We start from the raw sequence: 12,503 nt of genomic DNA, 5'->3' as shown, positions 1-12,503 counted from the left end.
AGGACCTTGGATGAGTCCCAAAGAAGGATCTGCCCTGGGGCAAGGCGAGGATGCCTCCGGTGCCGCCTCAGGGGCGGCTGATGGCTACCTGTGGGAGCAAATGGAACTGCACTCAACAAGCAACCTCTCTTCTCATGGCACTGGGAGGGTGAAGCTTCAAGGGAAAGGGGCTGAGTAGGAGGACAGGTCAGTCACCAGCTGCTGTAAGGACTGTGAAACAAGGCAGAGCTGCAGAAGGAGCAGAGACATGCTGAGCAAGCAGTGCTGGATGAGGACTCACCGTTGCCTGGGGCCCTGTTAAAAAAGAACCTGCTCAGAGAATCCTGCAGAGGAGAGGTGAAAGGGAAATGTGAGCACGAATCTCGCTGCTCTCCGTTTCCTCAGCAAAACTTTGTGTTACCTTTGTGGCAGAAGAGCAGTCCAAAAGCAGAAGTCAGTGAAAAGATGCAGAAAGTGTTTCTGGCTGTTGTGCAGAGCACGGTTCTGCCGCAAAAGGGGAATTGGTGTGAGCTGCTGCCTCCTCAGATTTCCCAAGAAAGACACTGGAGCCACACTGCCATACTTCACCCACGGATTTTTCTGCACACTGCAAGCTTTCAGCCCACTGCACATCAAGTGAGCAAACGCCCTTAGTGCTCATTTAAAAACCAGGAACATTAGCATTTTTAAGGACCTCATCTGTTGCCTGTGGAAGTCAACAACTTTCCTACGGATGGAAACCTTGATGTAGAGGATACAGCACACTCCCTTATCCCAGCGACAGGAAAAATTCCTTTTAAAATCCTCCAGGCAGCGCGCTGCAAGGCGAAGCAGCTTTCCCTGTGCAGTGAAAGGGGAAGTTAAATGACCTATTCCACTTCACCTCGAGTGCTATTTGCAGAGAGAGCTCCATTTGGACCACGGCAAGCTGACTATTCTCCTCATAACTGCGACATTTCTCTGCACAATCAGGGTCTCTAGGCTTGGGTCTCTGCAGAGCAATTCCTGCTCCCAGTTGCAGTTTTCTCAATACCTTCCTTTGGCTGCTACTGTGCTTCAGAATGAAAGAGGAGGAAGAAAAGGAGAGCGGGAGATTGCTGCCCTTGCTGAAATGATCAATGGCAAGCACTTTGCCTTCTGTCTTGCAATCAGAGCCATGCCAGCAGAGCTGTTACAGGTCCTTCCAAAAAATACCCCAGTTTATCTTCTAAGAACTAGAAAATTTTGAGATTTTCTTTAACTGCTTAAACGGTTTCAAATTTGAAATTTACACAAAAATAAAAAGCCTATAAACATCGTTTCATAATAAAAAATACTATCACCCTTTAAAATAAATCGACCTTATCTTTAAAGCTGAAAAGTTTAAAAATCAAAATTTAGACGAATGAGCTGCTCATAAAATGCTCGACGGAAGTCTTAAAAGTTCATAACCATCTCACTTTTCAAAAAAGCAATTTGAGGCATACACAATAGTATCATTAATGGACAAAAGTATCACTATTCCTAAATATTAAAAGGCAAATAGCGTAACATTACTATAAAATCTACTGTTCACTTTCCACATTCAAGCACATGCAACTGCTGAGGTGAAACAGTTTCCATGTATTTACTAAGCTTCCCCCTTTTCAGTGTTGAGGGATAGCTCCAAACTAAAAAGTACCCTTGAATAAAAATTTAGAAGTCTGTAGCTCCTGGATTGCCAGTCAATTTTCTGTTTTTGATTTAATTAAGAGTTCCAGCTTCTCTGCAAAGTAAAATAAGCATTTATTCTATTTTATCTAATACATCTAGTATTAGTAATCTAATATTTATCCCATCATTATCTCACTTATAAAAACCCCAGCAATGTAAGCAGACAGTATTGCAGTCCTGAACTGGCTACAGGAATCGGTAATCTTCTCCTGGCAGTAAAAATACATTGCAGCTGTACTTTTGGAAATTAACAGTCCAGTTGCCAAAATTAGTTTTTTTAATAACTCTATATGTTCTTCAGCTTTGCAGGCGTAAGTTCAGAAGATCTGTTGATCCCACTCCTTTCAGATTTTAGCCTTCTAGGTACCCAATACACAAGGCAATACTTTAATTTCTAGCTTCTTGTCTATTCTCTACTAACAGGCTTCTTTTTTGCCAACTATTTTGTACATAAGCTCCTACAGACTTCAGTAAAAGGTCTTCAAAAGGCAAAAACAACAGGGAGATTGTTCAGTCCAGATATTATGATTCAAGAAGTTCACGTAGTAGTCATAGAGTCAATTAAACCATTGCTAAGCAACACAAGACACAATTCTTTCCCATTTACACAGATTGTGAAATGTATGCAGATTTGATGCTTGTTCTAAAATTGTGAGTTTGGTGCAGTGCTCAAAAGTATCCAGCGACATTTGCAATACTCAGAGAAACAATGAGCATTTCATCAAGGCAGGATCCCTTCCCCATTCCCACTTGGTGACAAAACATATAATCCACTCCATCCATGTGCTTTAACAGAGCAAACACCATGAATGATGTATCAGAGACACAGCATTACACCTACTGTTTTGGATAGCTGTCTTGCTTTTTTTCTTCCCTACTGGCAGCGTGACAAAACACTGTCAAAACCAGCGTTCAGAGTCATTTCTGTCTGATTAGCAAGTAGTCAAATATTTATTCATGATCTGACTCTGAATATGTCAGAACTGCATATTAAGTTACCCACATTTGCGAGCAGCTGACCATTAGTTACACATTTTTGGGGGGCTGGTATAAATGTTTTGTTGGCTACATCAATAAAAAAGGTAACCTAAGAGACGTCATCTGTCAATATAATTTTGGCTCCATTGTTTCTAAAAGTATTTAAATGCACTAACAAAAAAAGTCTGGGGAAATGTTGTCAGAGACTCTACCAGTGGTCTCCAAATTGGCACTTTTGCAAGGCAATGAGGAAGAGACACTGTGGATCAAAGATCTTGTATTTTACTCCTGAGTTTTCATGGTTATTAGCATCCCTGTAAACGAGCAGTGCTTGGAACAAAGTATCCCACATAAAAGTCAATTTACTTCCTAATTTTAAGAAAAAATATGGAACAAAGAGCATAAATTTTCAAAAATTAAAATTGTATTGTAAGTTAGCTGCTTATTATCCACTGAATTCTGTGTGTCTAATGGAAACTAGGACAATTTCTGCATGCACAGCTCATCTTTCACAGCCACACCACTACAGTAATGACTTAGGAAAGTATTCCACCAAGTGTACCAGAAGCATACACACAGACTGCTATTTAACTCCTCTGTGGCACTTTCCACAGTCTGCAAGTTACCTGCTAAAAAAATTAATTTCTCATTCTCCTGTCGATGCAATTATGTGACCACAGCTGATACAGAGGAAGCCTTCTGCTGACATTCACTGGGACAGAGAGTGGCAGAAACAGGAAAAGAAGTCACCCACAACTTCCCAGACCCAGAGAAAGTCTGTGCTGCATTTTTCCAGCAGCAGGTTTGATCCTGCAAAGCACAAACTAAGAGACAAAGGAAGAGATGCTAAAGACCTTTAGGATTACTCTGCCCTGCTATAACACAAGGAAAAGTTTCTTCCAGTATTAGCACTGGAAACAAATATAACCATGAACTCTGTATCAATAGATTGGGTTTGTTTTTGGTGTTTTTTGGGGGTTTTTTTGTGGAAGAAATGCACTTAAGAGCCTCACACATAACCACTTGAGTCCAAGCACTTGAACAATGAACCATGACTGCTTACACAAGGCACACCAATTTGCAGGATGGAGTTTTAGAGGGAGAAAACTTGCATAACAACTGAAAATCCAGCCCTGAGCACGTGTTTAACTGATTTGCTCAGCTGGGAATGTAATCCCCATGAACTCAGGCTTGGAGGATTTTCAGGTGTTACGCAAGTATTCTGAAAAAGTTCAAAGCATCCTCCAGATGAAACACACAGAAGCAGCTAGAGATATGCAGCTGTAGGAAAGAAGTCTTGTGAGAGAGAGGAGCAAAGAGGCAAGAAAACCAGAACAGAATAAACAAGCTCAGAACATCTCAATCCCTCTCAATTTCAGAAATAAAATTTTTCACTGAAATTCTCTTTGAAGAAAAAAAAAATTAAGTAAAACTGTAGCTCGGGGAAGTCTCCCCATTCCTCCCTTCCCCAGCTAAACAAAGCTTCGCTGAAGAAACACCCAAGCTGATATGACCTGGGCTCAGGGCAAAGCTGGGGAGCCTGTTTTTCATGGGAGTACACATGTCCTGTGTACATGGCATGGCACTCCCCACACGTGGCAGAAGCCAACAGCCAGCATGGGACAAGCTAAAGGAAGAGAGCAGTGCAGGGCAGGATGCTGAAATCATTCCCAGGCTGCAAATGGTTTGGAGACTGCAAGAGAAACCTGCCCAGGTGTTAAACATGCTCCTACATGCCTCCCTTCCTGCTGTCAGAGACAGCACTCTGGGCTGGGTGGAATCTTGGTCTAACTCAGCCTTATTCTCATTTTCTTCTGAGCATTTCTTCCAAACGGCAAAGACAGAAGCCAGATTTCCTGGGACATCTCAGATGTTGGTGAAGGACAGCAGAACAGGAATGCAGCAGCAACCGAAGTGAAAAGGATAAGGAGATCAGAGGATAGGAGGGAATGAAGCACAATATGCTGACCTCAGTGGAAATATAAATAATCTTTGCTGAATCATTAAGTTTCAATTTTTCTTTAACAGTAAGAGTTAAGGACAAGGTCTTCTCAGTACAGCCTTGAATTGAAACATTTGTAACTAAAAATGACCCTTCTAAAATGATTTCAGAAGAAGCTGAATCAAACCTACGTGTCTTGGCAGCTGACAGGGATTTGAAAACTTTGAAATTTGAAAGGTTTCTTACATCTTCAGCTCACTCATACTGGAGAAAGGAGGATTTTGCTTATAATACAGTGTAGCACTGACTCCCTTGCATTCCTCCCTACCTTCAGAAATCATATTCCTACATTCTGAATGTTCAGAAGCTGAGGGAAGCTGTTCTCTTTTCTTCTTTTCAGTAATTAAGTCCCCTGTGCAAATGAAGTCATAATAAAACAAGACTTAGATCAAAGAGAAACAGTTCTATCTGCACACACGACTTGGTCTGTGCTCCCACTATAATCACAGGCAGACCTGGTAAGGCAGCAGTCATTTAAAATATATTTACAGGAACTTCTCTGGAGTGGGACTGCCAGAATAGTTGTGAGAGTTGTGCTCACTGCTCCTTGAAACATATAGGTACAAGTAATACTTATTATTAGTAAGTAACAGTGAACTCAAAAAAGCAGCCAACAATCTGCCACTGTGCACAAGGTATTCTGGTATTTGGCATTTTAGTATTAAATGAATAATTGATATATACAAACCTCTTCCTTCGTTTTCTTATTTTCGGCTCTAAGCTCTTCATATTCGCCAATAGCTACACAAAAAGGAGAAAAGAATGAAAAAAGTTAATATAGCAGTTTCCAAATTAGTTCTCCATTTGATTAAATTGAAAACTCTTCTGTTTGCCTACATAGACTCCTTAAATAACATGGGTCATAAACTTCATTAATAGCCTATTAATATCCTATGAACTGGACAGCCTTCCAGAACTGAAGCAATTAGGAAGTGTCTGAAAAAGATGGTAGCTCCCAAAACAATCAATTTTTGATCAATGTAGAGTTAAACAATCTTATTGATTGAGTTCAAAAATTACAAGGTGAGTATACTGGTTTGCAGTGACCACTTTAAACCCACACTGGCTCAGGTTACAGATCAATCCTAGAAAGAACGGTTGGTGCAATACATGGGTCCCTGCAGAGTAGCTGATCTGTGCACCAGAAAAACCCATGGTCTCCCATCCATCCCTTTACTCTGTCTGCACTCCTCCTTATGCACTCAAAATTCTTACCTGCCACCCAAAAAAACCCCAACAGGTAGATGAACAAACAAGAAACGACACTGGTGAAACAACATATTTCCTACACAGGAGCACAAAGGCTCTTGGTCACAAGCTATTCCCTGTTCCCTTCAGCAAAATAAGGGAAGATACTTCTACCATCCAGATGCAAGAAAAGGAATGAAAACTGTACCAACAGATACAATCTGAGTTTCTTCCTACTTGGTAACTGCTGGTGTTTGCTCACCTTTAAGGCAAAGTCATTCTTGCCACTCGATACTTTACAAATGACTGAAAAATGTAAATACAGATTTGCCCCACCCTCGACAGCTCTCTTCACAGGCTCCATGAACAGAGAACTCTGAATCGTTAGCCCTGAAGGAGAAAATAACAGAATATTCTGGGCTATAGCTCTTAACCCACCCAAAACATTTTCTCAGCCTTCCCTGCTCTTTGTTACAGTAAAAGAGTAAAACCCCAAAGAGCCAACATGAGTGAACACAGCATGTCCCCTCACGACAGTGACCTCACTTATTCACCAACCGCTCACTCCACAGCTCAGCTGGCCAGAAGGAACTGTCCTGTAAACATATTAATGCCCTTTATCAGCATTAAATTAGGTAGTAACTTTGTCTGCAGAAGTTCCTTTAATTATAACTTAGTATTTTCATCTTCACTCGTGAATCTGTGTCTTCTGAACCTGAATTTGCTAACAAAATGTAAGTATTATCTAAATTAGATGTTTCATATATTAGGTACTTACTATGGCTGAAAAGGACTTCTTACTAAAGCAAGGCTCTAAGGGTAAAAGCATATAATGACTGTAATTCACAATGAACAACAGGAAAGACACCTTCATTTACAGAGTGAGGTGGTGACTCTTCCTTACTCTTTCTATTAAAAAATTAATCAACCCCTTTCCTGTATATTAAAAAACACAAATCAAAGAAAAAAAAAAAAAAAACAAACTTTAAAAATGCTACACGCATGTACTTGAGAATTTATATTGCAAACCAGGGTGGCCTTCAAGTCGATTGACAGCCATTCCACGCCAAATCAATAAGTAATGCATGCCACTTCAGGATTTCAAATCTACTTATTTACTCAAAAAATAAGTGGAGCTGTCAAAGGAAGCAAGTGCCACTCCACTTTTGCTTCCACACCATGGACCAGGCATGTCTTTACTGGTACAGGCAAGAGAAAGAGCTGATGGTGCAGGAAGTCCTCTGCTCAGGACAAAACAAGCTATCCCAATTAAGTCGTATTTTGTGGGTAGAAGCAAACCAACACCTGGCTTTTTGGATAGATCACTAGAGACACAATTATCCCTGTCAGCACCAGAAGCTTTAATGGAATTAAATGCCACCACATTGCTCTTCCCAGTGTACATGGAATAGGAAGACTCAGGCAAGAACGTGGTGGAAACTCTTGAACAACAATAGCCTGTTACACGTACAGCATGTGAACACTGTGAAGTGCTGTCAAAAGGATAAAAAAAGCCAAAAGGGATCAATTTTTCCCTTGTTCACCATTTTACGCTCAAAGATCCCTTCTGCTAAATCCAACTAATCAGTATTTCAATAGGATGCAGTAAGGCACCAGCCAGCTGCAAACTATTTTCAAATAGTGCCTGGGTAGCATTTTTAACACCTCCTTGTGTTAAGGGGAATGTATGGGACAGCATTACACTCATCACTTTACAATGACTCCAGATCTTGACCCACAATACACAAACCTATTACCAGGCCTAAAGGTTACCTGGGCAAACCAAGCTTTTGGTGAGGTATCAGTAGGATTTGGTGAAACCTACACGGCTCAGTCACCTAACAGTTGTTAAAGAAATAAACAAATAAAAATCACCTGTGTAATACACAAAGGTAAGTGTTAGGTACAAATACTGTACAAAGCTAGCTCCTGCATCTGTGTTCCCACACGCCTTGATTTTACTCAAATCTGTGAAAGTGTGTACACGCAAATTTAATTGAACCCTGAATTTGCATCTTGCAGTCTTGCAGCCTCCTTGAAAAAACGGGGCAGGAAAACTAAACACACCACTGCCTGATAAAGACCAACCACGAAGTTCACACCTTCGCAAGTCTCTGAAAAAAAATGATAGGGTTTAACACCAGAAACTGAAGTGGGAAAAACATCACAACTCTAATACATTCAAGCAGGCTGGGCTCTGCTGGGGAATGATGGCTGCTGTGTGTGAAGATATACACACAGGTACATGGAGAAAAATAAATTATACGGAGCAGGTGACTACAGAGGGGAAGACAGAAGCCAACAAGGTGTCCTAAGAAATTCCTCTGGCCATAAAAATTACCCATGTGCCATAAAGTAGAATAAATTTATCAGACCACATTAGGAGCTTGTCAATAGTATACATTTAAAAGGTACTGCTCTGAGACACTGTTGTCAGATTGGCAGTCTAGCCTGTTTCTAAGAAGATACACATGATGTTCCCTTATTCAAAGCTGCTGACATTATAAGAAAAAATTTTAAGAGATCAAATAGAACATAATTTTAAAAAAAAGTAAACACAGTTATAGTGCTGGGCACTAGAGACTAGAAATCATCACACTTTATCAAATCCAGCCAACAAACAAAGAGCAAAGTTAGACCTTTTGAAAATGAAGGGAAAAAATCCAGGCAATATAAATGCCTTTGGTATATGTGTGGTTAACAGCAGTTGTTAACCACTGTAATTTAGCAAAGCGACCAGAAATGTGGCTATGACAGTGGCAGTGCTTGAAGTGTAATTTTACCTAGTTTATAACTCCAGACACTTTGATCACTGACTCCTGTCTCCAACTGGAAAAAAAGGGACTTTTGCAGAAGATTACTCTGTCTTTAAGGGCAAGGTACCAGCAGTGCCAATAAAACCAAAGACAAACAAGGCAATCTTCCAGGCAGGTAATCAACTACCGTTATGATTCAGCGGTTAGTCAAGTTTCCTACCATTCCTCAGGTTCTACAATTAATAACACCAATAAAACAAAGTTTTGCCAAACTGCTTTTTTGTCGTTGTTGTTTTAAGTCTTACCCACAGGAATATGAGAGCCAGTTGAATAGAAGTGTGCATGACTGGAAACATCACTTAAAGTACAGTTAGGCAATAGTAGCATTTATAGTGAAACTGCTTTATTTATTAAACCATGACATTTCAGAAAAGTATTTGAGGATTAAAACTCAAACAAAACTTTTAAGTCCAAAATATCATCAACACAGAGATCTTATTTCTTCATGATGCTCACCTTAAACTTGGTAATGCAGCAAGCTGAAGAATGATCAGTATCAGGTATCTGAGTCTAACACACAGGACTCGGAAAATTCAGCATGCAAGATAAGAGTATCTCGCACACAGGCGGCTTCAGTGTCCTTGCTGCTGCTCAGAGCTCTGCCAAACAGCCAAGAAAATTTGCCCAAACCTCAGAGAGCTTCACAGCTGCCACTGAGAATTGAGTGGGCAGCTACAAAACTTCTGCCTCAGGTTCAGTCTCCTGACCTTGGTGAGGAGAAGTGTAAGCAGCAGCGGAGATGTGACAGCAGACAGCCACCGACGCCGCCACCCTGCCTTCCCCTCTACCTAGGGCAGCACTTCTCAGACAGTTCATTCACCTGGTGCCAGAAAAGTCTCTCAAGACTAGAAAAACACGTCCTGAAAAAGAAACCAAGGCAACGGCCACTGAGTGAATGTTCTCTGAAAGCTCTCCAAATCCATTCGCGTTTTTCAGAAATCTGACTGCACGTCAAAATGTTACAAGAACCTGGGGCCGTACACCACTCTGAACAAAATATAGGCCAAGTCTGCGTACCCATTACCCCAAATATTCAGATCCGGCAGATCCTTCCACCAACTGCATTTATTTCCAAAATAATACTGTTATCTACATTTGGAAGCAATAAGCGAGAAAATTAAGCGACTCTGTTTAACAGACCATCCTAAAATTACTTGAGGGAAGTTGGTGGTATCTAAAATAGTCTTGTTTTATTATCAGGAAGAATGGAGGGGAAACTATCTATTCCAAATTACAGTACCTAAAGAGCAAATTTACTTATCTACAGTAACTATATCTTTTATTTTACTATTAGAATAATTTCAGTTATCTCATTACCTTTTCACTGCTTGGGTTTTTCACTCTAGGTACCAGACTCATCAGTTACCGCAACTTAACTACTGATTTAACTATGTGTGCTACCATATTTTTTGCATAGTTTTAGATGTAAAACAGGAGAATATTTTAATTTTTTTACATAAAAACTGAAGCCTACATAAAACAACTTTCTCACCAGCCACATAATCACAAAAGAGTATGTTAGCCTAACAACAACACACTAAAACTCCTGTGTTTAAGGATGAACATCCACCAAGAACAGAGCCTTACAGGACTGGGTCTGCCAAGGACAGCTTCTGTTTCAACAGCTCAGGTGGATCTGGGACAGCCAGTCCTCAAGTTACAGTAACTTTCCCTTGAACTAGTTCCTCTAGTCCTGTAAAATTTCCTTAGACATTAAAGGATACCCAGCCCATTGCAGGAGAAGACTTTCAGCAAGTAGAACTTAAGCCTTGCTCTAAACAATTTCAACCGGCTCACTTTTCTCTAAAGAGTAACACAAACATGTATTTTTTGCAACTGATTATTGTCTTTTTAACAAATGCTCTCTTGGAGGCAACAGTACTGGAGGGAAGCAGTCAGTCAGTAGGAGAACCAGATTTTGAGACTTATTTTTTGATCACAGATTATCAAAACACAAAGCTGTAAGATTATCATTTTACACCTAATGAATCCTTCCAAGGCAGAATCTGTCTTGTGCTGATGGTAACCGTGAATTTCTAAAGCTGAGTGTACAGGAAAAACCCAAAAAGTGACAAAGCAGGTCATAAACACTCCATTAGTATCCAAATGAAACTCGGCTAAGAAAAGCTTCTGCGATACATAAAAAGTGGTGGAGAACATTTATGGTCAGAATGAATGACAGAAAAACGGGCACTGATCACACCCCCGTAATTTCACTCTTTTACACAACTTTGTCCAATAGGTCCTTTGCCAATTGCCCCTCCCCGGATTGCAGGAGACCAGGAGAGCTCAGCTGTGGGTATCACCAGATGTGAATCCCAGCGTGGTTCCTTCACACCTCCTGCACATGAAGCCGTGGCACAGGAGGCAACACTTGGCGCACAGGAAGATGTTCACAACTCAAACAGATCTTCCAACCTTTGAACGTGCCCACCTGACCAACTAAGGCTGCAACTTTGCTGGACCAACCTCGCTCAGGGACGGACTGGCCACAGGGGAGTTAAAAAATGGTTTGTGAGCACCCAAAATCTTTTTCCATGCGCCTTCTTGCAGAAGATTAAATACTACAGTGTTCTAGTTTCTGAGTCATGAAACTGAACACGCTGAAATTCCGGCCTTTTCTGCTACAGCGCCGAAAGCGACACACACGGCACCAAACCAACTGGATTAGGTGGAACTACTAAACTGCTACAGAAACCGACGGCGCATCAGGACCAGCCCTGAGCCACCAGCGGGAAAGTTGCTCGCTGGCGGGGACTGTGACGGCAGGCGTTTGATGGGCCGGGTTAGGACGGCATCCTGCAGCACGGAGCGGGAGATGGGACACGCTGGCGGGCCGGGCACAGCCTGGCTCAGCTCCTCGGGGGCTCAGCGGCGCGGACAGCCTGTCACGCCCGGAGCTGTCCGGTCCTGCGGGCTCGCCGGTGCCGGCTCCCGGCCGAGGCGCCCACGGCCCATGTGCTGCGGCCCCGCCGCTCCCGCCATCGGGCCCCGCGACGGCCGCCGCTCAACCAGCTGGGCTGGAAAAGCCCTCTGAGATCACCGCCTCCAACCCATCTCCAGCCACAGCGGGCACCGGCGGGGCGGCCAGCCAGCCGCGGCGGGGGAAGAGCCAACACGTTCCACTCCCCTGCTTTATTTCATTAAGGCTTTTATTATTCCCCTCCGCACGGGCAGAGCAAGGGGCCTGGGAGCGGGGCCGGGGGCCGCCCAAGGCCGCGCCCGCCCCGCCGCGCCCCGTCCCCCCGCCGGGCGCGGAGCCCTCGCCCCGCGGCGGCCGCGCTCCCGCCGGCCGAGCCCGGGGCCCGCGGCGGAGCGGGGGGAGCCGCTTTCTCCAGCGCCGGAGGCGGCGCCGCCCGCTCCTACCTTGGTCCTTCAGGCTGGCCAGGAGCTCCAGCTGCTTCTCCTCGTCGGAGCTGTTCATCGTGCCCCGCCGCCGCCGCCACGGGCCGGCGGCTGCCCCGCTGCGCTCCGCCCCAGCCGAGCGCGGCTTCACCTGGCGGCGGGCGGGCGGCGGCGGCCGCAGCCCCGGGGCGCGGCGGGCGCGGCGAGCGGCCCGGCCCGCTCCGCTCTGCACATGCCCAGACTCCCGCGGCGCCCCAGTGAGCATGTGCGGGTGCGGGCACGGCGGCTCCGCCGGCATGGAGCGCTCCGAGCCCGGTCCCGGGCCGGCCCGGCTGCGAGCGGAATGGCGGAGCGGTTCGGCTGGAATAGGCTTCTGAGGTCATCGAGCCCAACCTGTGACCGAGCGCATCCATGTCAGCCGCACCATGGCGCCAAGTGCCGCGTTCGGACTTTCCTTGAACACCTCCAGGGATGGCGGCTCCACCACATCGCTGGGCAGCCCG

At 44.0% G+C, this 12,503-nt stretch overlaps 1 protein-coding gene across 2 annotated transcripts in view; it reads right to left on the bottom strand.

The window, feature by feature from the left end:
• The window catches only part of SHTN1 (shootin 1), a 52,846-nt gene extending 40,654 nt beyond the window's left edge, over positions 1-12,192 (bottom strand). For both annotated transcript variants that reach the window (XM_066190852.1, XM_066190853.1), the window contains exons 1-2: positions 12,022-12,192; positions 5,340-5,392 (exon numbers count right to left, since the gene is read on the bottom strand). In XM_066190852.1, coding sequence (XP_066046949.1) covers positions 5,340-5,392; positions 12,022-12,079 — 111 coding nt within the window. In that variant the 5' untranslated portion in view covers positions 12,080-12,192. The remainder of the gene's footprint in view (positions 1-5,339; positions 5,393-12,021) is intronic.
• Positions 12,193-12,503: the final 311 nt, after the last annotated feature.

Source organism: Chamaea fasciata, unplaced genomic scaffold (assembly GCF_029207755.1).
Source record: "Chamaea fasciata isolate MVZ Bird 193981 ecotype frontalis unplaced genomic scaffold, bChaFas1.0.hap1 SCAF_9, whole genome shotgun sequence".
Taxonomy (NCBI): Eukaryota; Metazoa; Chordata; class Aves; order Passeriformes; family Sylviidae; genus Chamaea; species Chamaea fasciata.
The sequence above is the reverse complement of the archived record's forward strand: the minus strand, read 5'-3'. Positions and strand labels throughout refer to the sequence as shown.